General features: G+C 57.9%; 3 protein-coding genes across 8 annotated transcripts in view; 2 read left to right on the plus strand and 1 right to left on the minus strand.

Annotated features, from left to right (window-relative positions):
- LOC120369183 (prominin-1-A-like) overlaps positions 1-2,640 on the plus strand; it is a 60,090-nt gene extending 57,450 nt beyond the window's left edge. For all 3 annotated transcript variants that reach the window (XM_039482169.1, XM_039482168.1, XM_039482170.1), the window contains 2 exons: positions 950-973; positions 1,627-2,640. In XM_039482169.1, coding sequence (XP_039338103.1) covers positions 950-973; positions 1,627-1,678 — 76 coding nt within the window. In that variant the 3' untranslated portion in view covers positions 1,679-2,640. The remainder of the gene's footprint in view (positions 1-949; positions 974-1,626) is intronic.
- A 4,096-nt stretch (positions 2,641-6,736) lies between these two features.
- On the minus strand, positions 6,737-12,157 carry HPS6 (HPS6 biogenesis of lysosomal organelles complex 2 subunit 3). Its single transcript, XM_039482547.1, has one exon. It carries the CDS (start codon positions 12,016-12,018, stop codon positions 9,541-9,543), a length of 2,478 nt encoding a protein of 825 aa, XP_039338481.1. The 5' UTR covers positions 12,019-12,157; the 3' UTR covers positions 6,737-9,540.
- A 652-nt stretch (positions 12,158-12,809) lies between these two features.
- ARMH3 (armadillo like helical domain containing 3) overlaps positions 12,810-25,804 on the plus strand; it is a 165,881-nt gene continuing 152,886 nt past the window's right edge. For 3 of the 4 annotated variants that reach the window (XM_039547832.1, XM_039547836.1, XM_039547835.1), the window contains exon 1: positions 15,146-15,220. The gene's annotated coding sequence lies outside the window, so the exon portion shown is untranslated. Of the gene's footprint in view, positions 13,608-15,145; positions 15,221-25,804 lie in introns of those variants that run through there. The other variant, XM_039547833.1, reaches the window with a different exon arrangement.

The raw sequence follows: 25,804 nt of genomic DNA on the forward strand, positions 1-25,804 counted from the left end.
AATTCACCCTGGCCCCCCCGTACCACAGGCTGGTCCCCTCCCACGTGTCCCCAGCGGCACAGGGCCCGTGGGCCCCGTCTAGCCCCACTGCTGCACCTGGGAAAGGGGTGAGGGAGGAAACGTGGCTGCTGTGAAGGTGGCAGGTTCACAGGCTTCTGCTCATGGCCTGCAACACAGCGGGGCCACGGAACCAACCCTCCCTCCCGCAGGCACCGAGCGGGGCCAGCCCCGCCCAGGATTTCCTCCGAGCGCCTGCACAGCTGTGGCTGTGTGTGGGGCTGCCCGTGGTCCCGCTGGTGCCCTGCCTCTCTGGGCAGGGCTCTCTGGCCTCCGCCAGCCCCTGCACCTGCCCACGGGTCCCTGGAATCGGGGGAACCTGGCCTGAGTCGGCCCCTGGAGACGCGGCGGGGGGGCCTTGCTGGGTTCACTTCCTCCCGGAGTTCCTTCCCCCGTGTCCGAGCCGGACGGGGATGTGGTGTTGGGCTGGCCCGAGGCGGGAGAACCAGAACCCCTCGGCTGGCCACGGCCTGGAACAGCCCAACACCGATGGCTCAGGCAGGGCCGGGCCACCCCGGGGATCCCTAGGGCCGGTCTCCCCTCCCCTCCCCTCGAGGCACCCGTGAGGGCACCAGCTGCGACTGGCCCTCGGCAGCCCTCGCTGCCCCAGTGGGCCTGGCAGGGGCTGGTTCTGGCCCATGTGCAGTGTGGGGGCTGATGCTGGGGCCCGGGATGCGCGGGGGAGGCCAGGCCCTTCCCCTTCCGGCCCGGAGCTGCCCAGCCGGTCCCTCCAGCCCAGCCCAGCCCACCCTCCCTGAGAGCCGGGGGTACGTGCCCCAGGCCGAGGCCCGGTCGGCGAGGCCCTGCCCTGTGCTGACCAGCTGCCAGTGCTGTGGGGCGGGAAGGGGGGAGCGCATCCATCCCCACTGACAGCCTTCCTCTCTCCCGCCAGGAGCAACGGGGAAGCCCTGGAGATGTAAGTACCTGCACCGGCTCCCTCCGCAGGGCCTGGGGGTGAGGGCGGCACTGCCAGGGGGTGTGGGACTGAGCAGTGGGGGGCTCGAGGGGCTGAGAGCGGGGGGGGCTCGAGGGGCTGAGAGCGGGGGGGGCTCGAGGGGCTGAGAGCGGGGAGGCTGGCGACTATCCCAGAGGGGCGCCCTGGGGTGTGGAGGGGCCGACTGGCAGGGGTGTTGGAGCCCCTTGCAACAGGAAGCGGGGGGCTTGTGGGGGTGCTGGGCTGGGCCCAGCGTGTGGGGCGCAGGGGGCCCCCGAGCCCTGTGCACCTCAGGGCCCCAGGTGCCCCCGAGGCTCATGGGCACCGGTCACCGAGGAGGCTGCAGCGAGGGGCATGGCTGCAGGTGCTGCATGGGCAGCGTCCCAGCTCCCGCGTGGCAGGGCCCAGCACGCCGGGGTGGGCGGAGAGGCCGTGCTCTGCCTGGCCCTGGTGAGGAATCTTGGGCATTGCAGCCGGTGGGGCCTGTCTCAGCCTTCGCCCGGGGCCCAGCCTGTGCCCAGCCCCGGCGCTGGGGACATCCTGCCTCGGCCCCTCTGCTTTGAGGGCTCCTTTGCCCCGGGCACAAGGGTGAGCCGGGCGCTGGGGTGACCCGCCCCCTCTGCTTGGTTTTGCAGGTCTCCGTCTGCGCCGCAGTTTAAAATCCCCCGGGTGGAGACGAGGAAGTAGCAGGCGCCCCACCTGCCCCAAACCGGCCCCGGACTCGAGCCCCCGCGTGGCTGCTGCTGAAGGGATCATGGGGCGGCCACCCGCTGATCTGATTAGACACCTGGACTCCATGGGCCGAACCAGCCAATCTGCTGTGCCGGCTCCATCAAGCCCTGCCTTCCCCCTCATTTGTTCAGCCAATCACAAGACTTGCCTGAGTGGGAGCCATCCCGCTTCCCGCACCCATGGCTATGTCGTGGTACATAGCCCCTGCACTGCACTGCAAACCCAGAGCCGATGGGCTGGGAGAGAAGCGGGGAAGAGCCCAGCAGCCCCTCCCCCTACAATCACCATGGGGGTTCGCTGGGGGTCTGGGAAGGCTGGGAATCCCGCTATAGGGGTATGCCTCATTGCCATGGAGCAGCACTGAGGGGCTGGGCCAGGGCAGGGGGCTGGCCGCAGGGGGTGGAGGGGACGGGGCACCCAAGCTCGAAGCAGCCCCATGCCAGAGGGGCCCTGTGTGTGCAGCCGTGTGCCTGAGGTGTCCTGTGTGGGGTGGGCCCCTGTCTGTGTCCCCAAGCGCCCGTGTCCCAGACAAGGGGGCCTCAGTGCCCCATCCCCCTCCCTGTCCAGCCCCTGGAGCACAGGGGGCTGGGGTGGGCGCCAGCTCGAAGCGGGGCCGCTGGAGGCAAGTGAAGAACATCCGGGCAGCAATCGCTGGGCTGATATTAGCAGCCCCCGCTGTGCTCCGGGGGGGCCCTGCTCTGCAGCTGGGGAGCTCGCCCGCCCTGGGCCGGGTGCCCTGCAATTAGGGGATGGCCCTGCACCCTCCTGCCTGCCCACAAAAGGAGCCCCCGGCTCTGTGCCCATGCCCTGGTCGGCGTGGGGGCCGCGCTGTGCAGACGCTGATTATTTATTTTTGTACGAAGGGGAGTCGCTGGCTGACACGGTGACGTGCTGTCGAACCAATAAAGTGTGTGTGTGCTGCAGACGGGCGCCGGGTGCTTCCCAATGGCCGACCGGAGAGAACCTGGCAATGGGGGTCCCTGGAGCAGTGTGGGCCCAAGGGCTGGCGGGGGGAATGGGGGAGGGGTCTGGGATGGGGGGGCCCTTGAGCCCCCCCCCTTACATTACAGAGGAAACCCCAGCCCCCCTCACGGGCAGGGCCCTCGGTGCTGGGGCTCGGGAGGGGGGGGCAGCCCATGGACCTGGCGCCGCGGCCGTGACCCCCACAGGTCGGGGAGCAGAGCTGCTGCCCCGGGGGCCATGAGCACCTGCAGCCCAGGAACGCTCGCCTGGGGGCGGGACCAGGCAGCTGTGGGGCTGGATGGGAAACACCGGGAAGGGGCTATTGCTGTAACGGGTGAGCCCTTCCTGCCCAGGGCCTGAATTCCCGGGGGCGGGGGGGGGGGGGGTTGCCTCCCCTGCCCGTGGCAGTACAAAGCAGCAGGACGGGGCAGTGGGCTCGGCTGAGGGACAGGCCTGGCCAAAGTGAAGCCAGCCGGCCCCGTCCGGGCTGCAGGGGATGCTGTGTCCAGGGGTCACCCCCGGTTTCAGAACCACGGGGTGGGGGTGAGGAATCTGGGCAGCCCAGCAGGCAATGCCCCCCGTGGGCTCACAGGACCGGGCCCAGCCTAGCCGGGGACAAGCCCCACGCGTGTTCCCCCCCCCAGGGCTGGTGGCGAGGAAGCTGCTGCTGGACTCTGGCTCCGGAGGGCCCCCGCAGACCATGGCCACAGGCGGCTCGGTTCCGGTTTGTAATGTAGACTAGGCTGGCCTGGGGCAGTGGCAGGGCGAGGCCTGGCCCAGAGCGTTGGAAGCAGGGTCCCTGGAGTGGGGGGCACGGCTCGGGGCCAGCCCTTGCTGGGGCAGCGGAGACACGGGTGTCTGTAGCAACAGGCAGCTGCTGCCTTGCCTGGGAAGCTGGTGCCCAGCTGCCTCCTGCCGGGGGGGCTGGGTCCCTCTCCCAGGCAGAGCCGTGCCGGAGCCCAGCCCCTCCCAGGCCCTGTGGCGCCGGGCGCAGAGGGTCGTGCCTGCGATTGGCAGCGGTAACGCTGCCGTGGCCCCAAGCCGAGCGAGCGTTGGGACTTCCCCCCTCCGTGCAGCTGGCAGCCCCGGGGGCTGTGTGCAGGGGTTCCTCCGGCGGTGGCAGATTCCGCTTTGGGGGGGGGGGGGATGTCCCATTGCAGCGGAGGAGCAACAAGCACCTTGAAAAAGAGGAAAATGTGGTCGTGAAACCACACCAACGGGCGGGCCCCAGAGCTGCCCTTCGCCTGCCCTCAGCTGGGCTCCAGTTCACAGGGCCTGGCCCGGGCCTCTCTACCCGGGTGACGGACGCAGCAGGGCCTGACCGAGCAGGACCCCCGCTGCCGGAGTCACGGCTTGTTCTCGCCAGAGCTGCGGGGCCCACGTGTCCGGAGGCCCCTGGCAACGTTCGGCCCTCGCCGTAACCGGATCAGAAACAGCCCCCGGGCGGGCCAGGCGAAGGGCTGCGGTGGGGTGGGCCAGGCGTTAGTCCCGGGGGGGCAGGGGCCAGTCTGTCTCTCTGGCACCCCTCTGAGCACCAGAGCGCCCAAGCGGGGGGCTCTGGCTTCAGCAGGCCCAGGAGCAGCGTCCGGCCCATTGGCCTCTCCCCCTGCAGCCAGGAATCCCACAGCCCCCCAGAGCCACGGGGGCAGCTGCCTTGGCCTGCGCAGTCTCTGGGGCAGCCCCTGGCTCAGAGCCACCCTGGCTTGGAGGGGATGGGGGAGGGGGCCCTTGGGGGATTCTCTCTAACAGTGCCCAGCCCCAAAGCCGCCTTGGGGAGAGCCCTGCCCAGCTTCGGGAGCTTCAGCCACCCTGCTGAGCCTCCCCGGCCTGACGTGGGGGGCCCAGCCCCCTGGGACGTGAAAACCACTATTGCAGGCCCCTGGCCCAGACTGCGTGGGCCTCTCCCTGGCTAGGCTCTGGTGTGCTGGGATCGGCCCGGCTGCACAGGGCTCCAGGCCAGGGCCCGGGGCTGGCCCAGCTCCGCCAGCAGCAGGGCACAGGAGCCAAAGCTGTTAGAGAAGGATGCCCTTGGAGGCAGGTGCCAGGGAGAACTGGGTCCGCTTGGCTCTGGGCTGACGATAAGGAGAGACCTACAACCCCCCTCCCCCCACCCAGCCTCTGGTCCTGCGCTGGGCATGACCCAGTAAGGGGCAGTGGGGAGAGGACCACGTCTCTGGGGTGTGGATCCCACTGGCCACCAGACCCCGCCACACGCTGCTTTCTGCTGCCACCCATCACTGCCCGCTACCAAGAGCCTGCCCTCTCTCTGCCCGCCCCAGCCAGCCTGCCAAGGGGAGTCCACCGGCAGGGCTGAGCGCCAGGCGGTCCCAGACCTCCTCCCTGCCTGGCTCCAGGTAATTTAGACCCAGCAGTAGCAGGCTGCGTTACCCCTACGTCCCTTCCTTGAGTTTCAGCAGCAAACCCCAGCTCCACCTGTGTAGTGTTGGAGGCCCGGCTTGCTTGCCCCATGCCCGGCTCCTGGCTTGCCTCACCCACCTGGAACCCCCCCACCCCTTCATCTGGCTGCAGTTTTCTTCACTTCCTGTCCCAGACCGTTGTGTACCTTGTTCAACAGCTGCCCTGGGCCGCTTCAGAGGGGGTTGCATCTCAGCAGTGGGCCAAGCAACGTGGGAGCCTTGGGACCAGAGAACGGCTCTGTCTCCCTGCTGAGGGCTGGCGGAGAGCAAGGGCACTTGGGCACGGCTCCAGCTAGCCCCAGGCGGCTCCTCAGGCGACTGCAGCTTGGTTTCGGTCCCAGAACCAGAGGGTGTCACAGGTGGTGCGAGAAGGAAGGTGGATACCAGCCAACAAGCAGGGAAATGAACAAGAAGCAGTGGTCTCAGGTTGCATTGGGGGAGGTCTAGATTGGATATTAGGAAACACTATTTCACGAGGAGGGTGGTGAAGCACTGGAGTGGGTTCCCTAGGGAGGGGGTGGAATCTCCTTCCTTAGAGGTTTTTAAGGCCCGGCTTGACAAAGCCCTGGCTGGGATGATTTAGTTGGGGTTGGTCCTGCTTTGAGCAGGGGGTGGGACTAGATCCCTCCTGAGGTCCCTTCCAACCCTGAGATTCAATGAGTCGTCCCAACAGCTCTGCCCCAACTGAAGCCGGGCCAGTCTCAGCCCACGGCTGGGGCCAGAGGGCAATGCAGAACTCTAGCTCTTCACCCTTCCCCTCATGGGGGTGTTCTGGGCCCCCCCAAATCCAGATGGGCAAGGCTGTGCCAGCTCAGCTTGGCAGGGAATGCGGGGGGTGGGGTGGGGGTGTTACCTTCCTGGGCAGCCTGGAGCCCAGCTCACCAGCGAGGATCCCATCGCCCAGTGCAGGGGCCTCAGCTCCCCACGGTCTCTGCCGCCAACCCAGCAGTGTCCTGAGGACTGAAATGCTGGTGTGGGCCAGGCCAGGGCCGTCTGGGTAAACACGACAGCCCGTGCTCAACAGGGGGTCGGACCAGAGGAGCCGATGGGCCCTGCTGGCCTAAAGCTCTACGGGCTAGGAGCTGTGTTCTCACCGAAACCCTAAACCAGGCCCAGCTCATCACCCATCCCTGGCGGGCACCCAAAGGCGTTGCCTGACCGGCCTGCTCAGGCCACTCAATTTTGTCCACTTAAAATTCCCTCAGCTGTTTCCTTCACTTCCTGTCCTAAGCAGCAGCTCCCTCCCCCTGCAGCGAGTTTCGGCCCCCGAGCTAAGCCGGGCCGCTGAGCGCTGCGCCCGGCTCACCGGAACAGAGCGAGGCAGCAGGAGAGAAAGTGACCCACTTCCCTCTCTGCCACAGAGCCAGGCAGCTGCCCTGCCCGCACGGCCTGCAGCGGGAACAAAGCAGCATTGATAACAAGCCAAGCAGATTGTTAACGGCATCAGCAGTTCCTCTTCCCCAGCCCTGCGTTTGCACACAGGGACTTTCCACAGCAGCACAGGCAGGAGGGGGCCGGACGCTCTTCGCTGAAAAGCCCCCAGCCTCCTCCTGAAGCCAGGGCAGCAGCTGCCAGCCGAGCGAGCCTGCGTCAAGGGCCCGCAGCCAGGGCAAGACAGGAGACGGACGCTTGCTCGTTAAACACCGTTTAATGTTGCATATAGGACAACAGCAACCGGACAGCGGCATGCAAAGCCAACAACTGCAGACTCCTCCCGTGTGCAAACACATCCGCCCAACTCGGCCTCAGACTCCTCTCTCGACCCTGAGAGATGTTTGACAGGGGCTGGTTAACGACACTCACTGGAAATCTAGCGGGGGAAGGGCCTGCTGGCACCATGGCAGCGGCAGCTGGGTAGGCAGGGATCTGAGCTGGTCCCAGGAGCAGCCCCTTCCCCGACCCCCCACCCCTTAAAACAGCTTCACTTGCCCAGGGAGCAGCTGCATTCACAGGCCCAGCAGCTGCCTGAGGGAGCAAAGCCCCTTCGTGCGCCAGGGCCTGGGGCGTAAGGCACAGTAATGGGGGCAGAAGGGGCTAGGCAGGTACAGCTCCTCCCTGGTTTGGAAGTCACACAGCGGCCAGTCCCTGCACCCGAGCTGTCTACACTACGGCTGGAGTCCTGGGGTTAACCTGGCACCAGGCCGGCCAGGGTAGCTCACCTATGGGATCAGGCCAGTCAGGGTGAAGGGCTCTGGTGTAGACAATCCCCACAGCACCCACCTCCCACTCCTGATCTTTAACGCAGATGGGACCAGGGACCAGCAGGCAGCTCTGCAGCTTAGGGGGCTGCCTGACAGAGGGGCTCCGCTCTAGACCCACACACCGAGGGGGACGGGCAGTCACTCAGGGGGCTGCCCCTTGGACCCAGCGAAGCCCAGCACCGGAGTCCAGCTGACTGCACCCTACCAGCGCGACCTCCCCCCTCCAGCTCGGGCAGGGCTGGCTGCAGCGATCCCCACGCCCCCAGCGGAAGGGAGAAGGCTCAGAGCCTTTGTCGAGTCAACATGATTTCTGGCTGTTGGGTGGCAGGAGCTCCGGGGCCTCTCCTGCCTGCCCTGCTAATTAGCAAGGCCCTGCTGGAAGGGAGGGGGCAGAGCCCAGAGGAAGGCATGGGAGAGCAGTGGGGCAAGTGAGTGGCTGATGCAGGACAGACTCTGCTCTGCCCCCCAGGCACCCTGCCTGCCCTGACCCACTGCAGCTGGGCCCTGGGGGGTGGAGACTGACTGAAGCACCATCCAGAGCCCTCCTTGTGCCTGCTGGTGACACATGCAGCCCTCGGGAAAGCTCCTCCCTGGCCCACGGCTAGCGCCCGACAAGCTGCCAGCGGTTACCTGAGGTGCCCAGAGAACGGACAGCGCCACCCGTGGGAATTGGGGCTGGAGGCGTTCGATCCAGCCAGCTCCCCATGCCTCCCTCCTCCAGACACCAGCCAGCGCCGAGCGCCAGCCGGCCAGCAGCCCCCAACTCACACTGACCCACACAAACCCTTGTGCATGTTTCCAGCCCGTGCAGCCAGTCAGCAGGGCCGAGTGCGTCCGACTCCAGCTGGAGCTCATGGGAACCCCAGGGGCTCAGCACCCAGGCCCCCTCTCCCCGTTTAAATAGGTGCACGGCCGCACTCGGCAGCCGTTAAACCCAGCACTGCCCCAGGACTCTTGATAAAACGAACCCTCGGGCAGTTTAGGTTTCTTTAAAACGTTTCCTCTCACACTTAAAAAACAACCCCCCTTGGGAGAAGCAAACCAGCCGAGCTTCCCCCAGCCCAGCCTCAACCAGGGGCTGTGAGCACGGCCGGGTCTCCTCTTCTAATCCCAGGCACTCGCCCCTCCACCGGAGGAGCCAACCCTGCCCCGAGCCCACCAGCGTCTGGCGTCCCCGGGGGGAGAGAAGGAACCTGGCCAGGAGAAGGACCAGACCCCGGAGCTGTTCCCGTTACCCTGACTTAGCCAGCAGAGGAGCGGGGAAGGACCAGACAGCCCTGACACTGCACTTCTGATTCTTGGAAGGCTGAGATAAGGTTAGAGCCCAGGGCAAAGGTAGCGGGGCTGGGAACGGAGAAGGACAGGCCAGGTCTGTCGTGTTTGCCTCCTGCGCGACAGCCACACCAGCATGCGCTGCCTATGCAGGGGAGGAACTGCAGGGCAAAGCTGCCGGCCCCAGGCAGCGCTAGCATGGTCCGTTTCAGGACAGGAGCTCGCTCCTTCTCTGCGGTTTCATAAGGGAATCGGCCATGCACCCACCCAGGGCAGCCAATGAGCCGATCCCAGGGGGGGAGAGAGAAACTCTAGCAAGGTGATAAACAGACGGCTGCAGCCGCCAGGGCCACCTCCGTCCTTGGAGGCCCAGGCAGAGGTCCCAGGGACCGGCCAGCCAGGAGCTCAGGAGCAGAACACAGCCCCCAGGGGGAGGGTTTAGAGGCTGGGTCCAGGCCGGCAGTGCCCGTGTGAGCGGGTTCAGCCCCCAGCGATCCCGTGCCACGAAGGGCCGCGCCTGCTCCACACAGCCTGGCCGGGGGCAAGTCACAGGAGGGAACTTTCAACAACAAATGAAGTGAAATGGGAATTTGGGTTAAGACTTTGTACTTTATCCCCCAGGCTCCATTTCTAGAGGGCGGGACGCCAGCGTTGAGCTCAAAGGGGGCTGCAGGCCAGGAGAGGGGCTCTCAGTGCAGTCAGTGCACGCTCTCTCTCCCCCACACGCCTTCTCTAGGGAACTGCCTCAGCTGGAAAACCCCCCAGTCACCCCAGTGCTCCCCCCGGGTCTAGCCTGGGCCGCCCCCCTCACCTCCTGAGCAGTGCAGTAGCCCGGGAGTGAAGTTGAGGCAGGAAGGTTTAACTAGAGTTGGTCTCTGCCTTTGGGGGGGGGGGGGCAGGCTGGCGTTTGCTGCCCCTACCCCCGCTGGCTAGGTTTTCACTCCCATTCCGTACACACGGCCCGTCAGACAGCGTCGCTCAGGTTACAGTCCGGGAAAGGAGTCCTGCACGCTCCCGCCTGCTGCGGCACTCCCGGGGCTGCCTTGGGGCCAGCCCTGTGCTGTCTCGGTGGGGCGGGGGGCGGGAACGGAGGGCCCTGCAAGATGTCAGCATAGAGCTCGTCCTGAGTGCACTGGCGCTGCGCCACCTTGTGCAACAGCGGCTTCAGCAAGGCCAGGGTCAGTGGGGCCCCCCCGGCAGAGAAGGGAGCGGGGTCGCCCGCCGAGCTGGGGAGGTGCTGCAGGACGATGCTGAGAATATCCGAGACGGTCAGGTCTGCAGGGCACAGCTCCCACAGGGCGGCCAGGTACGGGTCCAGGTCCCTGTGCTGGGCGAACTGCGCCAGGAGGGTGGTGAAGATCTCCTTGTTGAGCAGCGGGCTGAGCTTGGAAAACTTCTCGGCGGCCTCCACCACCCGCTGCCACCGGCGGAGGTGGATGAGCAGCTGCACGGCTTGCAGGACGGCTTTGGGCCGCGCGCTGCACAGCAGCAGCTCGATCTCCAGCTCGCGCTCGCTGGCCGTGCGGTGGCGCTGCCTGTCGAGAACGGCCAGTGCTCTCTTGTAGAGGGGCACCCCGCCCTCGGGGCCCTCTTTGGTGCTGTATGTCCAGGAGGCCCCAACGTACTGCTGGGTCAGCTCCACAAAGTGGGGCAGCCACTTGGGTTTGAACTTGTGCAGGGAGCCGCAGACGAGCTCGAAGAGCGGGACCACCCCATTGAGGCCCATCTCCTCCTGCGGGGACCAGGGAGGGGCTGGCCCCCCCAAGACCTTCTTCCAGATGTCGGAGGTGGCCCTGGCCACCAGGAGCCCGTCTCCGTTCTGCTGCAGCTGCAGGCTGCCCCGGATGGCTTTCCAGGAGGCCTTGGGGAAGGAACCGAAGACAGCGTTCAGATAGGCCAGGTTCTCCCTGTCCAAGTCCAGGCGCAGGAGGCGGCTGACCTCCTGCTCCACCAGCTCCTCGCAGCACCTGTCGACTTCGCTCTCCGAAGCGCCCACGATGCAGGACTTGAGTAGCTCCAGGCTTAGGTAGCTCTGGAGATCCACGCTCAGGGTGCTCAGCAGTTTGGCGTAGGTCTCCGGGAGGCCCTTGGCTGCCCTCTCCTTAGAGGGGAGGCTGTGCTGCAGGATGGAGGAGAGAGCAATGGGTGCCTGGAACATCTCCCCCTTCTTCAGCTTCTCCACCGTCAGCTGGGAGCTGCTGAGGCTCCGCCTCTGGTAGTACTTGCAGGCTTCCTCAAAGACCATCTCCACCAGGGTGGGCTCAGGCCTGCCGCCCTCCTCCTCCTCCGGGCTGGAGAAGCTGAAGCAATAGATACCGGTTGGGGTGAGGAGCTGGATCTCCTCCTCCCTGCTTGGGGACCCCAGGAAATGCACCTCTTTGGTGCTCAGGAGTTTTTTCTCAATCAGCCTCCCACTGGTCAAGTCAATGAGATACAAGACCCCCGCCAGCACACAGGCCAGGGTGCTGCCAAAGGCCTTCAGCTGCACGGGGTCTCCTTGGGCCGGGCAGCTGCCCCCCAGATCATAGACGTGTCTCCAGGTCCCATCTGGCTGAACCAGATGCACCGTGCCTTGGGTGCTGAGCAGCAGGAGCCCCCCGCAGCTGGACAGGGCACAAGTATGAATGTCCAGAGGCGGCACAGACAGCAGGAGACCCATGGACCCAAACACGAGCTTCTTGAAGTCACTGGAGTGCAGGACTTCACTGTGGGCGAACCCGCCAGATGGGGCCACAATGGTGACTTTAGCCTCCCGGGGGCACCAGATGAGCAGGAACGTGGAGACGCTGGCAAAGGTGGCAGCGGTGGGCACCAGGAAGACATGCTGGGGTGAGGCCAGGACTTGGTACTGGGGGCTATTGTGCACCACTATCCTCATGGCGCCCAGGTGTGCCCCCTGCTCCCCCACCTCCAGAGCTCTGGTGCAGATGCAGTACCTGAAGGCCCCCCTGCCTGGGTCCAGATGAGTGTCCGAGGGGGGCCTCTCTTCACACCAGACCAGGCTGCTTCCCTGGCTGCAGATGGAAACGATCCGAGCCCGGGCCCCATGGCACAGCTCCAGGCTCTGCTGCAGCTGCCAGCCCAGCGCTGGCACGAACCCCCAGACCTCGGTCCTGCCCTGCTCCCAGACGACGGCCAGCACCCAGGAGGTCAGGGCTGCGGGGCTCTGCAGGAAGAGCAGCCCCGTGATGGGGGGCTGGGGCGGCTGCCAGCTCCTCTCCAGGTCCCCCGGGCCGGTGCCCAGGCGCGGGAAGGCGAGCACCTGGGGCTGGGGCGCCGGCCGACCACGCAGGAGCAGCAGGAGGTGCTGCCCATCCGGGCTGGCTTGGACATGGCGCGGCGACTCGCCCGGCCCACGCTGGCTCAGCAGCTCCCGCAGGCGTCGCCCACTCACGAAGTCGCTGAAGTCGGAGACCTGCCGCAGCGCCCCGGCTCGCTTCATCTCGGGGCGCCTGGCCCGGCCCCCGCCGGCATGGGGCGGGGCAGAGGGGGCCCCGGCTGCCAAGCTGTCACCACTGCCGGAGGGGCCTGGGACTCCCGTACACTCTGACCCCCCGGGGCTCCCCAGAGCCCCCCACACCCTGATTCCCCCCGGGGCTCCCCAGAGCCCCCCACACCCTGATTCCCCCCCGGCTCCTCCCACACACACCCTGGCTCCCTGACTCCCCACACTCTGACCCCTGGGGCTCCCCACACACACCCTGGCTCCCAGGGCTCCCTGACTCCCCCACACACCCTGACTCCCGGGCTCCCACGACTCCCCAAACCCCCCTCGTGCACCCTGACTCCTCAGACCCCCTGCGCCCTGGCTCCCCCCGGGTGCCCCGCTCCGTGCCGCGATCACGAGACTTCGGCTTCAGCTTCGGCCTCCGGGCGCAGCCGCATCCCCAGCCCGGCCCGCTGCGGCCCTTTGACTTCCGCCCGGGCCCGGGGAGGCCGGAGCCGGAGCTGGCGCGGGGCGGGGTCCCGGCCCGGCCCCGCCCCGAGTTAAAGGGCCGCGGCTCGGCGGCGGGGAGAGTCAGGGGGGCCCCCGGCCGCACCCCCCCCCCCGGGGTACAGGGCGGAGCAGGGAATCCCGGCCCGGGACAGCAGCTCCCCGTGAGCCCGAACTGGGGCACGAAAACCCTCCCGCGGGAAGAGGGGGGGGGAGGATCCTTTACCTTAGGGGGAGGGGGCACCCTACCAGTGTGTAAAACAACCCCCGGGCTGCGAAGAGCAGAGCGAGGGGGGAGGTTTGGTTATGCTGAACGGTGGCAAATTCAAACTGACCGAAGGAAATACTTCTTCACACCACACGTGCGTAAACGGTGGAACTCACCGCCGCAGGATGTCTTGGCGGCCAAGAACTTGTTAAGATTGGGTGTGGGGTTGCCCGTCGATGTGGAAATGTCCAGAGTTGATAGATGATGCTATGAAAGTTTTAGAGGCGACGCAAACCCTCGTGCTTCACAATGTAAACCAGCTCCAATGAAGAGGGGTTGGGATGAGACCTTCACAGGGAGCAGATCTGGTGCTGATCACCATTACCAGAAACAGGGTACTGGACTAGATGGTCTGATCCAGTCCAGCAATTCCTACATTTGGACCAAGAAGGAGGATACGCTGGGGCATGCAGCCTCTGAAGGCCGCAGTTTTGTTTTAAAGAGGAAGAATCTGTGGCACCCCTGGCTTGCAACATTTGGGATGGTCATGAAATGGCTGCGTTGCTTTGGCATGTGCTCTGCTGCCCCCAGCACTTCTCATGGAAGGAGGAGACTGGCCTGACATTTCGACACAACCCACCCTGTGTAATTCAAGTCATGAATCAGCTGTGATCTCAGAGGAGGGAAGGGTGCTGGCGGGCTGCCAGTCTGCCAGGCGGGAAGGGGAGAGTTCCTGTAAACCTGCTGTTGAGTGGGAAGAAGGAATTCTGGCATCTCATCCTCCCCTAAGCAATGAAGGAAGTGGTGGTGACCAGACTTTTCTGACCCTACCTGGGGCCTCTGGCCCATAACTGTCCCCAAGGCGGCTTCTTTCCCCCATTCACTTCAGGTTTCAAGCTGCTGATTTTTTTATTTTTATTTTTTTAATTATTGCTTAGTGCCCAGTATAGCTTATGGGGCGGGAGGGGGAAGGGTCACTCTTATTACTGCATCATGTTAACTGCATGGTTGGTTGCTACACACTGGCCTGGCTGCCGGGCTGCCTGTGTGAAGGTTTTCAGATGCAATGCTGAGTCTTGCACTGTACTGCAGTAGACGTGCTGAAAGATTGTGCGTTGGCGTGAGAAATTACAGAAATTCTGACTATGCCCCTGATCCTGCTATAGGGTCTGCACTGAGCCAGGACTCCTGGGCTGTGTCTCTGGGAGGGGAATGGGGTCTAGTGGTTAGAGCAGGGGGGCTGGGATCCAGGACTCCTGGGCTGTGTCTCTGGGAGGGGAGTGGGGTCTAGTGGTTAGAGCAGCGGGCTGGGAGGGGAGCCAGGACTCCTGGGCTCTGTCTCTGGGAGGGGAGTGGGGGCTAATGGTTAGAGCAGGGGGCTGGGATCCAGGACTCCTGGGCTGTGTCTCTGGGAGGGGAGTGGGGTTAAGTGGCTAGAGCAGGGGGCTGGGAGGGGAGCCAGGACTCCTGGGCTCTGTCTCTGGGAGGGGAGTGGGGGCTAATGGTTAGAGCAGCGGGCTGGGAGGGGAGCCAGGACTCCTGGGCTCTGTCTCTGGGAGGGGAGTGGGGTTTAGTGGTTAGAGCAGGGGGCTGGGAGGGGAGCCAGGACTCCTGGGCTCTGTCTCTGGGAGGGGAGTGGGGTCTAGTGGTTAGAACAGGGGGCTGGGAGGGGATCCAGGACTCCTGGGCTCTGTCTCTGGGAAGGGAGTGGGGTTAAGTGGTTAGAGCAGCAGGCTGGGAGGGGAGCCAGGACTCCTGGGCTCTGTCTCTGGGAGGGGAGTGGGGTTTAGTGGTTAGAGCAGGGGGCTGGGATCCAGGATTCCTGGGCTGTGTCTCTGGGAGGGGAGTGGGGTCTAGTGGTTAGAACAGGGGGCTGGGAGGGGATCCAGGACTCCTGGGCTCTGTCTCTGGGAAGGGAGTGGGGTTAAGTGGTTAGAGCAGTGGGCTGGGAGGGGATCCAGGACTCCCGGGCTGTGTCTCTGGGAAGGGAGTGGGGTCTAGTGGTTAGAGCAGTGGGCTGGGAGGGGATCCAGGACTCCCGGGCTGTGTCTCTGGGAGGGGAGTGGGGTTTAGTGGTTAGAGCAGTGGGCTGGGAGGGGAGCCAGGACTCCTGGGCTGTGTCTCTGGGAGGGGAGTGGGGTTAAGTGGCTAGAGCAGGGGGCTGGGAGGGGAGCCAGGACTCCTGGCCTCTGTCTTTGGCAGGGGAGTGGGGTCTAATGGTTAGAGCAGGGGCTGGGATCCAGGACTCCTGGGTTCCATGTCTAGTTCACCACCAACCTGCTCCGTGCCCGTCTGGCCGTGCAGCAGTGGGGGCTGCCCCCGCGGTGCTGCTGCAATGGTCCGGGGAAGCCAACCCCCGCCCCCCCGAAAAGAGACGAGCGCTAGGACCCGGCGGCACGCGGGAGGAGGCGGGACTGAAGGGATCCCGCAGAGCGCACGCGCAGTGGGGCGGAGAGGCCGGTGGCGCCTGCGCGTTGCGGGCTGTGAGCCGCTCGCCCTACGGTAGGTGCAGGGGGTCCCGGGGTCTCCTTGGCCCCTCGGCCCCGCCCCCGCCCGCTGGGCCCCCGTCGCCATGGTGCCGAGGGGCCCCGCCCCCAGGGCCGTCCCGCGCCAGGGGCCCTGCAGCTCGGGGGGGGGGCAGCGTCTGTTCTGTGGGGGCGGGGTGGGGTCTGGGGGCTCTGCCCCGCGGGGGTGTTGGGGGTGATTGGTTCGGGGGGGCCTGGGGGGCCCTGCCCCGCGGGGGTGGCTGGCTGGGGGCCCTGCGGGGGGTGTTGGGGGTGGTTGTCGGGGGGGGAGTCTGGGGACTCTGCCCTGTGGGGGTGTTGGGGGTGCTTGTCGGGGGTGGGGGGTGTCTGGGGGCCCTGCCCTGCGGGGGGGTGCTGGGGGTGGTTGTAGGTGGGGGTGTCTGGGGCTCTGCCCTGTGGGGATGGGGGTGGTTGGCTGAGGGGGTCTGGGGGCCCTGTCCCACGGGGTTTGGGGGCTCTGTCATGCATGGTGAGGGGATGGCTCCTGGATCCAACTCTCCTCCCTTTGGGTCTGTGCGCCTCACTGGCTGTGGTTGCTCAGTGCGGCCTGAGCCGGAGCGACCCGCCCTTACTGCTGCGGTTACCCTGTGCCACCGGACGTGCCAGGGCGCAGAGCTCCATTCCCGGGAGCTTCATCACAGTAGGGTCCCCGTGGGTGTGTTCTCCCCCTGGGACTGTCTGAGTGTGAGGGTGCACCCCCTTCGGGTCCCAGAGGTGCACCATCCCCTTGGGTTGCTGCCGGAGGCTAGGGTTCACCCCAGTTGGATTCTTGTGGGTGTACCACTGCCATTGGCAGATGTTATTTGGGGATATTAGGTCACAAATCTGAGGAACTGTCCCAGTTTGAGGTGTCATTAGAGGAGGGTTTGGAACAAACTGATAAACTAAACAATAATAAGTCACCAGGATCAGATGGTATCACCCAAGAGTTCTGAAGGAACTCAGATGTGAAATAGCCGGACTACTAACTGTCGACTGTAACCTATCATTTAAATCAGCTTCTGTGCCAGATGACTGCAGGATAGCTAATGTGATGTCAATTTTTAAAAAGGGCTCCAGAGGTGATCCCGGCAATTACAGGCCGGTGAGCCTGACTTCAGTACTGGGCAAACTGGCTGAAACTATAATAAAGAACAAAACTGTCAGACACATGGATGAACTTAATTTGTTGGGGACGAGTCAACATGGTTTTTGTAAAGGGAAATCACGCCTCACCAATCTACTAGAATTCTTTGAGGGGGTCAACAGCCATGTGGACAAGGATGATCCAGTGGATATAGTGTACTTAGATTTTCAGAAAGCCTTTGACAAGGTCCCTCACCAAAGGCTCTTAAGCCAAGTAAGCTGCCATGGGATAAGAGGGACAGGGCTCTCATGGATTGGTAACAGGTTAAAGGATAGGAAACAAAGGGTAGGAATAAATGGTCAGTTTTCAGAACAGAGAGAGGTAAATAGTGGTGTAGCTCGAGCCCTGCCAGCCCTTGTCCCCCCGTCCCCTCCCCCCCGCAAATATAAGCAAAACTATGCCCAAGCCCTCCTGGCCCAGAGCCCCTTGCTCCCTGCCCCGCCCACTGGGCCCTGGCATTCTGTTCTGTTAATTCCCTCTGGGGCACCTGGCACTGGGCACTGTTGGAAGACAGGATACTGGGCTAGATGGACCTTTGGTCTGGTCCAGTATCGCCATCCTTATACCTGTCATTCATCTGATAGGTGTATGGACAGAAACTTAAAGTATGATAGATAGATTTCCTCCCAAGTTACATGGAGCTTGTAAAACAATTGCTTTTTGCTATGAAGTATTGTATAGCAAATGTCCTGTGGACAGAAATGTTTTAAGATGAGCTCTGTAATTCACTAGTATTTGTAATAGCGTATTTGCAAAACAGTGACCTGTCACAGACATGTTCTGGTGTTGCTGGCGGAGGGGGCTGTGCCAGAGTAATAGTAATAATTGGAGATATACCAATCTCCTAGAACTGGAAGGGACCTTGAAAGGTCATTGAGTCCAGCCCCCTGCCTTCACTAGCAGGACCAATTTTTGCCCCAGATCCCTAAGCCTCCTCAAGGATTGAACTCACAACCCTGGGTTTAGCAGGCCAATGCTCAAACCACTGAGCTATCCCTCCACCCTCAGTGTCTCAGTGGCTTCTTCTAATGTGGCTCTGGCCGGTTCCTTAAAACTTGGTTAGCATAAAATATTAGTTTTACAGTATATAGTCTTCAGAGGGGTAGCCGTGTTAGTCTGTATCAGTAAAAACAAGGAGGAGTCCTTGTGGCACCTTAGAGACTAACAGATTTATTTGGGCATAAGCTTTCGTGGGCTAAAACCCACTTCATCAGATGCATGGAGTGGAAAATACAATAAGCAGGTGTAAATATACAGCACATGAAAAGATGGGAGTTGCCTTACCAATTGGGGGGTCAGTGCTAATGAGGCCAATTCAATCAAAGTGGATGTGGCCCATTCCCAGCAGTTGACAAGAAGGGGTGAGTATCAACAGAGGGAAAATTATTTTTTGTAGTGACCCAGCCACTGCCAGTCTTTATTCAGGCCTAATTTGATGGTGTCAAGTTTACAAATTAATTCCAGTTCTGCAGTTTCTCACTGAAGTCTGTTTTTGAAGTTTTTTGGTTGAAGAATGGCGACTTTTAAGTCTGTTATTGAGTGTCTAGAGAGATTGAAGTGCTCTCCTACTGGTTTTAAAATGTTACAATTCTTGATGTCTGATTTGTGTCCATTTATTCTTTTGCATAGAGACTGTCCGGTTTGGCCAATGTACATGGCAGAGGGGCATTGCTGGCACTTGATGGCATATATCACATGGGTAGATGTGCAGGTGAACGAGCCCCTGATGGTGTGGCTGATGTGGTCGGGTCCTATGATGGTGTCCCTTGAATGGATATGCAGACAGAGTTGGCAACGGGGTTTGTTGCAGAGGTTGGTTCCTGGGTTAGTGTTTCTGTTGTGTGGTGTGTACTGTAGTTGCTGGTGAGTATTTGCTTCAGTATATCCCCCCCGATCCTTGAGTATATCGTCTGTTTTCCTCTAATTACTGGTTGCGCCTTTCTTGGATTAGTCACAAGATCACTATTGTGAATAGTGTGTTGGCTGTATTGCCAGAGTGCCTCAGTCAGGGATCAGGGGCCCCACTATGCTAGATGTTGTACAGATATAACACAAAGATGGTCCCTTTCCCAAGGTCTTTATAATCTAAGGCAAGAGACAATGGTGTGAATACAACAAACAAAGGGGGGAGGGCAGGAGCACAAAGTAAGAAGATTAAGATCAGCCTGATAGGCAGTAGTCTCAGCACACCAGCTGGTTAGGGTGTTGTAGGCCTTGTGGCAGAGGGACAGTTTTAAGGAGGGATTTGAAAGGGGACAATAAATGGTTTTATAGATGTTTATGCACGCTCCTTCCATACAGCAGGGGCAGCTTGGGAGAAAGAGCAAAAGGTACTCTCAGGAAATTTGACAAATGGACAATCAAGACTGACTTCATTGCCCGATCAGGGGGTGGGAGTTGTCTTCTCGACAGCCTGCGAGAGGTAATGATTTGGGCTGGGATAGCCTGCGTGGGTCCTGAAAAGTAAAGACCACTACTTGTGCTTGATGCACTGGAGAAGGGGGAGCCAGTGAAGGGATACGAAGAGTGGGACAATGTGGCTGTGGTGTGGAGACAGGAAAATGATCTTTGTAGCAGCATTTTGAATGCATGTAGGTGGGCCTGGGTGACATTTGTCAAGTCCAGAGAGGAGGAGGAGGTGGCTGCAGCGGTTGATGTGCGGGATGGCGAGGGCCTGACTGAGCATTTGATCTGTTCAAACACAGAGGAAAGGCTGGATCTTACAGCGGTTGTGCAGGAAGAAATGGCTTGAATTTGTGGGTCTAGTATGAATATTTTTCTTTAAATGGCGCTTCCTATAGTGGGATGTGATGGAAGGAAGTATAGCCACATCTACGCTAGCTCATTTGTTCTTCAGCAATGGCGTGAACTCCAGGTTAGGCCAGACAGAGGCATTGTACCACAGCTCTGAGGGCGTTAGATGATGTATTGACGTGCATCCTGTCTACACTAGAGTTTATGCTGCTGCAGCTGTACTGCTGATGAAAAGTGGATCAGGAATTTTCTAGTGTAGACAAGGGCTATATGTGAGACACCAGCTCAGACGTTTTCTTGTTAACGAGTCAAACTATAAAGATGATTTGCTTTTTGTGTAGAATGTGGCATGGGAGCGTTTGGGCAACTCCTGTTGGAAGTACAGCCTTGGCTGTCATATACGCCCAAACTTTGAGGGGTCCTCGTTTTATTTTTATTGTTGGCGTTGCGCTTTTGGTGTGGTGGGCGTTTTACAGATGTGTAGGAAGACAAGAGCCTGTTCTGAGCAGTTTTCATTCCAATAGACAAAGTACAAATAACGGTTATAAGTGAAGTTAGCCAAAATGCAGAATTTCTGCTTTGCAGGAAATGTAACATTTTCCAAAGTTGGTTTTGTTGTGAATGAGAGTGAATGCAAACTTTAGTGAAATTTCCCATGAACTGGAATTCTCCCCCCCAACTTCATTTCAGAAACACTGCGGTGTTCAGGAAAGGAAGTCTGCTCCCCTGGCTGGAGAGCTGCTGAATGAAATCGATGTTCTTGTCAGTTTCATAGCTGCTAAGAGCAGCCCCGAAGCTGACAGAAATGTCAATTCCACCTCGCAGTTGTGGGGGCTCCCAAGGTCTGTGTCTTTGGGAAGTGCCCCGAGCTGCAGGCCCTGGGAGCTCGTCCTAGCTCCTGGCTCAGTGGCAGGGAGTCCGAAATGGCAAGTCGTGTGTGTCTCCAGCTTCCCAGACTTTTTCGGGGGGAGGCAGAGCACGGGGGCTGCTCAGCTCCTGGCGCTGGCGGGGAAGCTGAGCACCCAGGCATTGTGCTTTGGCAGCCCTCCAGAAAAGGTTTTCTCAATTTCCATAGTAAAAAGTGAAGCTGCCAAGAGCCTGCTGTCTGACTGGCCTGCTATTCCAAGCATAGGAAGCAGGCTTTAAAAAGATGTAGGGATGTGAGCCGGAGAAGATGGCAGGGTTCAGTAAGGTTGCTGCTGGCAGAGTATAGAGCACGGAGAGGAAGGTGGCCAGGGCACGGCACTGTATAGCACCTGTGATGCGAGGTGCAGATTTTGAACCGGATGTGGAAGAAGAGCAGAATCCCACCACTGGCGCCAGGTCTGAGGAGATGCGATTGGCGTGCTTACCCAGCCACCAACCTGCCTGAACTGGTCAGTGTGATCGTTCTAGGGTACCCAGGACTTTGCGTCACCTTGTTACCCCTTGCCTCCAGTGCGAGGGAGGCTTTCTTGGGATTAACTGGGTGTCAGCTTCCTGACACCTTTAGCCTGTCAAAGCCCCCCCGCCCCTCCCCGATAATCTTCGCTGGGTTAGGCCAGCCTGCCCTTTGCCTTGCAGGTTAACAAAATTTACATCCCAGTCCCTGCGCCCCTTTGAAGGGTTCCTCTCTGATATCCAGCCCTGACACTGGCTACTCACAGAATTACCAAGTTCGCTTTTCCCAAAGGAACAGCACACACCAGCTTATCTGATTCCACTCAGGATCAGCACTTAGCTTAACACCACAGCACTGACATATATTAATTGGCCTCTCAGAGTTGGTAAGACAACTCCCACCTTTTCATGCTCTCTGTATGTGTATATATATATCCTCAATATATGTTCCATTCTGTGCATCCAAAGAAGTGGGCTGTAGCCCACGGAAGCTTATGCTCAAATAAATTTGTTAGTCTCTAAGGTGCCACAAGGACTCCTGTTCTTTTTGCGGATACAGACTAACACGGCTGCTACTCTGAAATATATTTATAGAGAAAACAAGAATATGTTTATCATGAAATGTTCAAGTCATGGTGAATGCGAATATTGGAATCAAATGGTTACATGTAAAACAAAATCATAACATGCTTTCTAGAGATGGAGCGTAACCGGTAAACCTCCGGTGTAAAGAAGTTTTATCTCTCACCCAATGTCTTCTGCAGCTTTTCAACCAAAGTTGGCTGAGATCCTGTTTTCACGAATGTAAATGCATTGCTCGTTTACTTCCTAGGTGCAGGACGATGGGTGTCGTCTTTGCCTGATAGTTATATTGTCAAATATATTGTTAAGCTTGTTGTCAAACCGCCTGTGGTTTGTTTTGCCTGTGTGCTGCTGCCTTGTTGACCTCACGTCTTTCTGCTAACTTCTGACTTTGTTTGTAAACGGGCATCCGTAGTGTTAGCTTACAACACTTGATTTATGCTCTGACTGAGGGATCCGTATCTGAAGTATTCCTGTTTGGAGGAAAACCTATTTTTCCTTGATACAGACTTAAAACCATATGTTTAGTTTTTAAATTTAATGCCTTACATAGTGTCTGTACGTACATTTCACAACAATTTTAATGACCAGTGTGACCCCAACTTCCATTTAAAACCTCACATGATGTTCTTTGAACTGGAGTGTACAAACCAGAATCAAGATATTCCTGTAACCCTCTTGCCAGCAGGCATTTAAGGGCTCTTGGGTCACAGTCAGCCAGGGTTAATCTCCCTCCATGAATCTCTATGTCCAGTCTCCCTCCTCTAGTGACCCAGGTGACCTCAGTCTTAGTCATGTTCATTTCCATCCCAGGCCGGCTTTCCTATTTCCTCTGACTTCTTTTGAGGATGTCTTTATTACTGTGGTGTCTCCATATAGCAGCTACTCCCCTTTTCCCATTGGTATCTTCCTGCTGATACAGTCCATCAGTATGATAAACTGCAGCAGACTTAGGGCCGACTCCTGGTCCAATCCAGCTTTCACATCAGTGGGACTTGTCATTCCCAAGCAGGTTTGGATCACTGTTTGTTTTAGGTGAACTGTTCAGGTGTCGTGGAGTGTGGGGGAGTCAGGGCCCTGCACCCCACTTCCTGCGATTCACTGTGACTCTCGGCCAGCCAGTAGACCAGAAGGTTTATTAGAGATGAGAGGAACACAGTCCAAACCAGAGCTTGTAGGCACAACCAGGACCCCACAGCCAGGTCCTTCTGGGGGGCAGGGAGATTAAACCCCAAACTTGGGGGCTCCCTCCTCTTCCCCAGCCAGCTCCAAACTGAAAACTCTCCAGCCCCTCCTCTCCCTTTGTCTCTTTCCCGGGCCAGGAGGCCACCTGATTTCTTTGTTCTTCAACACCTTCAGTTGGCACCTTTGCAGAGGAGAGGCCTAGGCCATTAGTTGCCAGAAGACAGGGTGTTGGCCATTCTCTGTGCAGACAGGATCACACTGGCCCCCTAGGGCTCTGCAACAATCACACACCCCTAGACACTTGAGAAATACAAAGGGGAAACTGAGGCACTCACACAGTATTCAGAGAAAACATTAAGAACGTTCCCACTTCATCACAACAGGTCCTTTGCCATAGTTGTTAAATCTTCAGACACTCCATATTTCCTCAGCTAGTGTGTGTGTCCTTCTGTCCACTTTTGCATTGTCAAGAGCTTACAGCGTTTCACTTGGCGTCCCTGATATGCTGTGCACAGGGCCTTTCCCCAGTTATGCTAAGTACATGCCCACTCTCTCCCCATCTTCTTGCTGTAGACCTTCTGGAACACCAGCAGGAGGTACTGGTGTGTCACTGCCCAGCACCAAGCTTCATTTAACCTGTGGATGGGGGGTTGAGGTTAGAGTTTTCCTTCTCCTAGGTAGGCTGCTGTCTTCGGCTAAAGGGCTCCACCTGCCTATCAGCATAGCACTATTAGTATCAGTACTGTATTTTGAAGCTGAATGTGCTTAGTAGTATGGAAGTTACTTCCATTGCACACCTACTTTTTAAGTACACTTATTTCTCATGCTTGCTCTCAGCCAAGACACCAGGTTAAAATTCCTTTCTGACTTTTTGGAGAGATCCCACCTTCAGCTGAAGTATGGTTCCCCTGTGAAAAGCATCTATGTAAAAATGGCACCACCTTGCTCACCAGATGCGCTGGCATTAGCAACAGAAATAAATTTATCCTCTTTTTACTCCTGTTAGCCTGCAGAAGCAATGCAGCTAAGGCTGAGATGAGCTGCATTTTGTTCCTTGTGTATCATCAGCAGAATTGGTTGCTGAATTCCAGTCAGCTACACCTGTGCAAACCTACTGAAGGCAATGGGATTCATCGATTCCAAGGCAGAAGGGGCCAGTGTGATCATCTAGTCTGACCTCCTGCATAGCACAGGCCAGAGAACTGCTCCACAATCATTCCTAGAGCAGATCTGTTAGAAAAACATCCAGTCTTGATTTTAAAAATGGTCGTTGTGGATTCTCCATCACAGGCCCTTGGTAAATTATTCCAATGATTAATTACTGTCACTTAAAAATGTTCGCCTTACTTCCAGTCTGAATTTGTCTAGCTTCAACTTCCAGCCACTGAATCGTGTTAGACCTTTCTCTGCTAGACTGGAGAGCCCATTGTTAAATATTTGTTCCCCATGTTGATTCTTATAGATTGTAAGCATGTCACCCCTTAATCTTCTTTAAGCTAAATAGATAGACTGAAAGAGGTCAGTCGCTGTAAAGTATGTTTTCCAATTCTTTAATCATTCCCGTGGCTTTTCTCTGACCCCTCTCCAGTTTATCAACATCCTTCTTGAACTGGGCATCAGAACTGGACACAGGATCCCAGCAGCAGTCACACCAATGCCAAATCCAGAGGTAAAATAACCAGGGCTGGCTCCAGGCACCAGCAAAGGAAGCAGGTGCCTGGGGCGGCCAATAGAAAGGGGCGGCACGTCTGGGTCTGCGGCGGCAATTTTGAATGCATGTAGGTGGGCCTACATGCATTCATGTAAAATAAAATAAAATAAAAATTTTATTTTTTCCCCCTTCTTCACCGCTTGGGGTGGCAAAAAAGCTGGAGCCGGCCCTGAAAATAACCTCTCTGCTCCTACTCGAGAGTCCTCTGTTTATGCATTCCAGGATCCCATTAGGTCTTTTGGCCACAGCTCCACACTGGGAGCTCGTGTTCAGCTGATTATCCACCATGACCCCAAATCTTTTTCAGAGTCCCTGTTTCCCAGTATAGAGTCCCCCATCCTGGAAGTGTGGCCTACATTCTTTGTTCCTAGATGTAGACATTTAGCCATATTAAATCATATGGTGTTTGCTTGCACCCAGTTTAACAAGCACTCCAGACAACTTTGAATCAGTGACCTGTTCTCTTCATTATTTACCAATTTTTCATTATTTACCAATTCATTCTCCCAATTTTTGTGTTGTCTGCAAACTTGATCAGCGATGATTTAAAGTCTTCCCCCTCCCCCCAGTCATAGATAAAAATGTTAAATAGAGTTGGACCAAGAACTGATTCCCCTGAGATCCCACTGGAAACACAGCTGCTCAATGATGATTCCCTGTTTAGTTACTTTTTGAGACCTGTCAGCCAGTTTTTAATCCATTTAATATGTGCCATATCTGTTCTGGTTTTGTAATCAAAATGTCATGTGGTACCAAGTCAAATGCATTTATTACCCTTATCAGCCAAATGTGTAATTTTTTCAAAAAAAAGATACCAGGTTAGTTTGACAGGATCTGTTTTCCATAAACCCATGTTAATTTGCATTAATTACCATAACTTTCTTTAATTCTTCAAAAATTGAGTCCTGCGTCAGCCACTCCATTACCTTGCCCAGGATTGATGTAAGGCTGGCAGGCCAATAATTAACTGGGTTGTTCCATTTACCCTTTTTGAAAATAGGCACAATCTTAGCTTTCTTCCAGTCTTCTGTAACTTCCCCAGTGCTCCAAGACTTATTCAGAATCACATTAATAGTCCACTGAGATCCTCAGCCAGTTCTTTTAAAACTCTTGAATGCAAGTTAATTGGACCTGCTGATTTAAAAATGTCTAACTTCAGTAGCTTTTGTTTAACATCCTCCAGAGAGATTAGTGGAATGGAAAAGAGTGTTATCACCATATGATGAGACTGTATTATCTATTTTTTCCCCAAATACAGAACAGAAATATTTATTGAACATTTCTGCCTTTTCTGCATTATTATTGATGATTCTACCATTTCCATCTAGTAATGGACCAGTACTATTATCAGGACTCTTTTCCTTCTAATATATTTAAAAAACTCCTGATTATCCTTAATTCTTCTGGCCACTGATTTCTACTTGTGTCTCTTGGCTTCCCTTATCAATTTTCTGCAATGCCTAACTTCATTAGTATCAACTTCTGCTTTCTTCCATTTCTTATATATTATTTTTTATTTTTTTACAGCTACCTTCACTTCCCCTCTAACCCAGGTTGGTTTTTTAACCAGCTCAGACTTTTTCCTCAATTGTGGGAGAGTGGCTTTTTCTTCATCTAGTAAAGTGTTCTTAAATGATTCCCAGTTATTCACATTTTTCTGATTATATTCTTCCTCCTAGCTAATTTGGCTCATGATTGTTTTCAGCTTTGTGAAATTGACAATATTCAAAAACCGTGTGTGTGTGTGTGTGTGTATATATGTGTGTGTATATATATGTATATGTGTATATATATGTATATATATATTTTGCCTGTCTGGACTT

This window comes from Mauremys reevesii, linkage group 7 (assembly GCF_016161935.1).
Source record: "Mauremys reevesii isolate NIE-2019 linkage group 7, ASM1616193v1, whole genome shotgun sequence".
Taxonomy (NCBI): Eukaryota; Metazoa; Chordata; order Testudines; family Geoemydidae; genus Mauremys; species Mauremys reevesii.

Bases quoted from the DNA above. Each gene is read 5' to 3' on its own strand.
- HPS6 (XM_039482547.1), bottom strand. From the start codon at position 12,018: ATGAAGCGAGCCGGGGCGCTGCGGCAGGTCTCCGACTTCAGCGACTTC.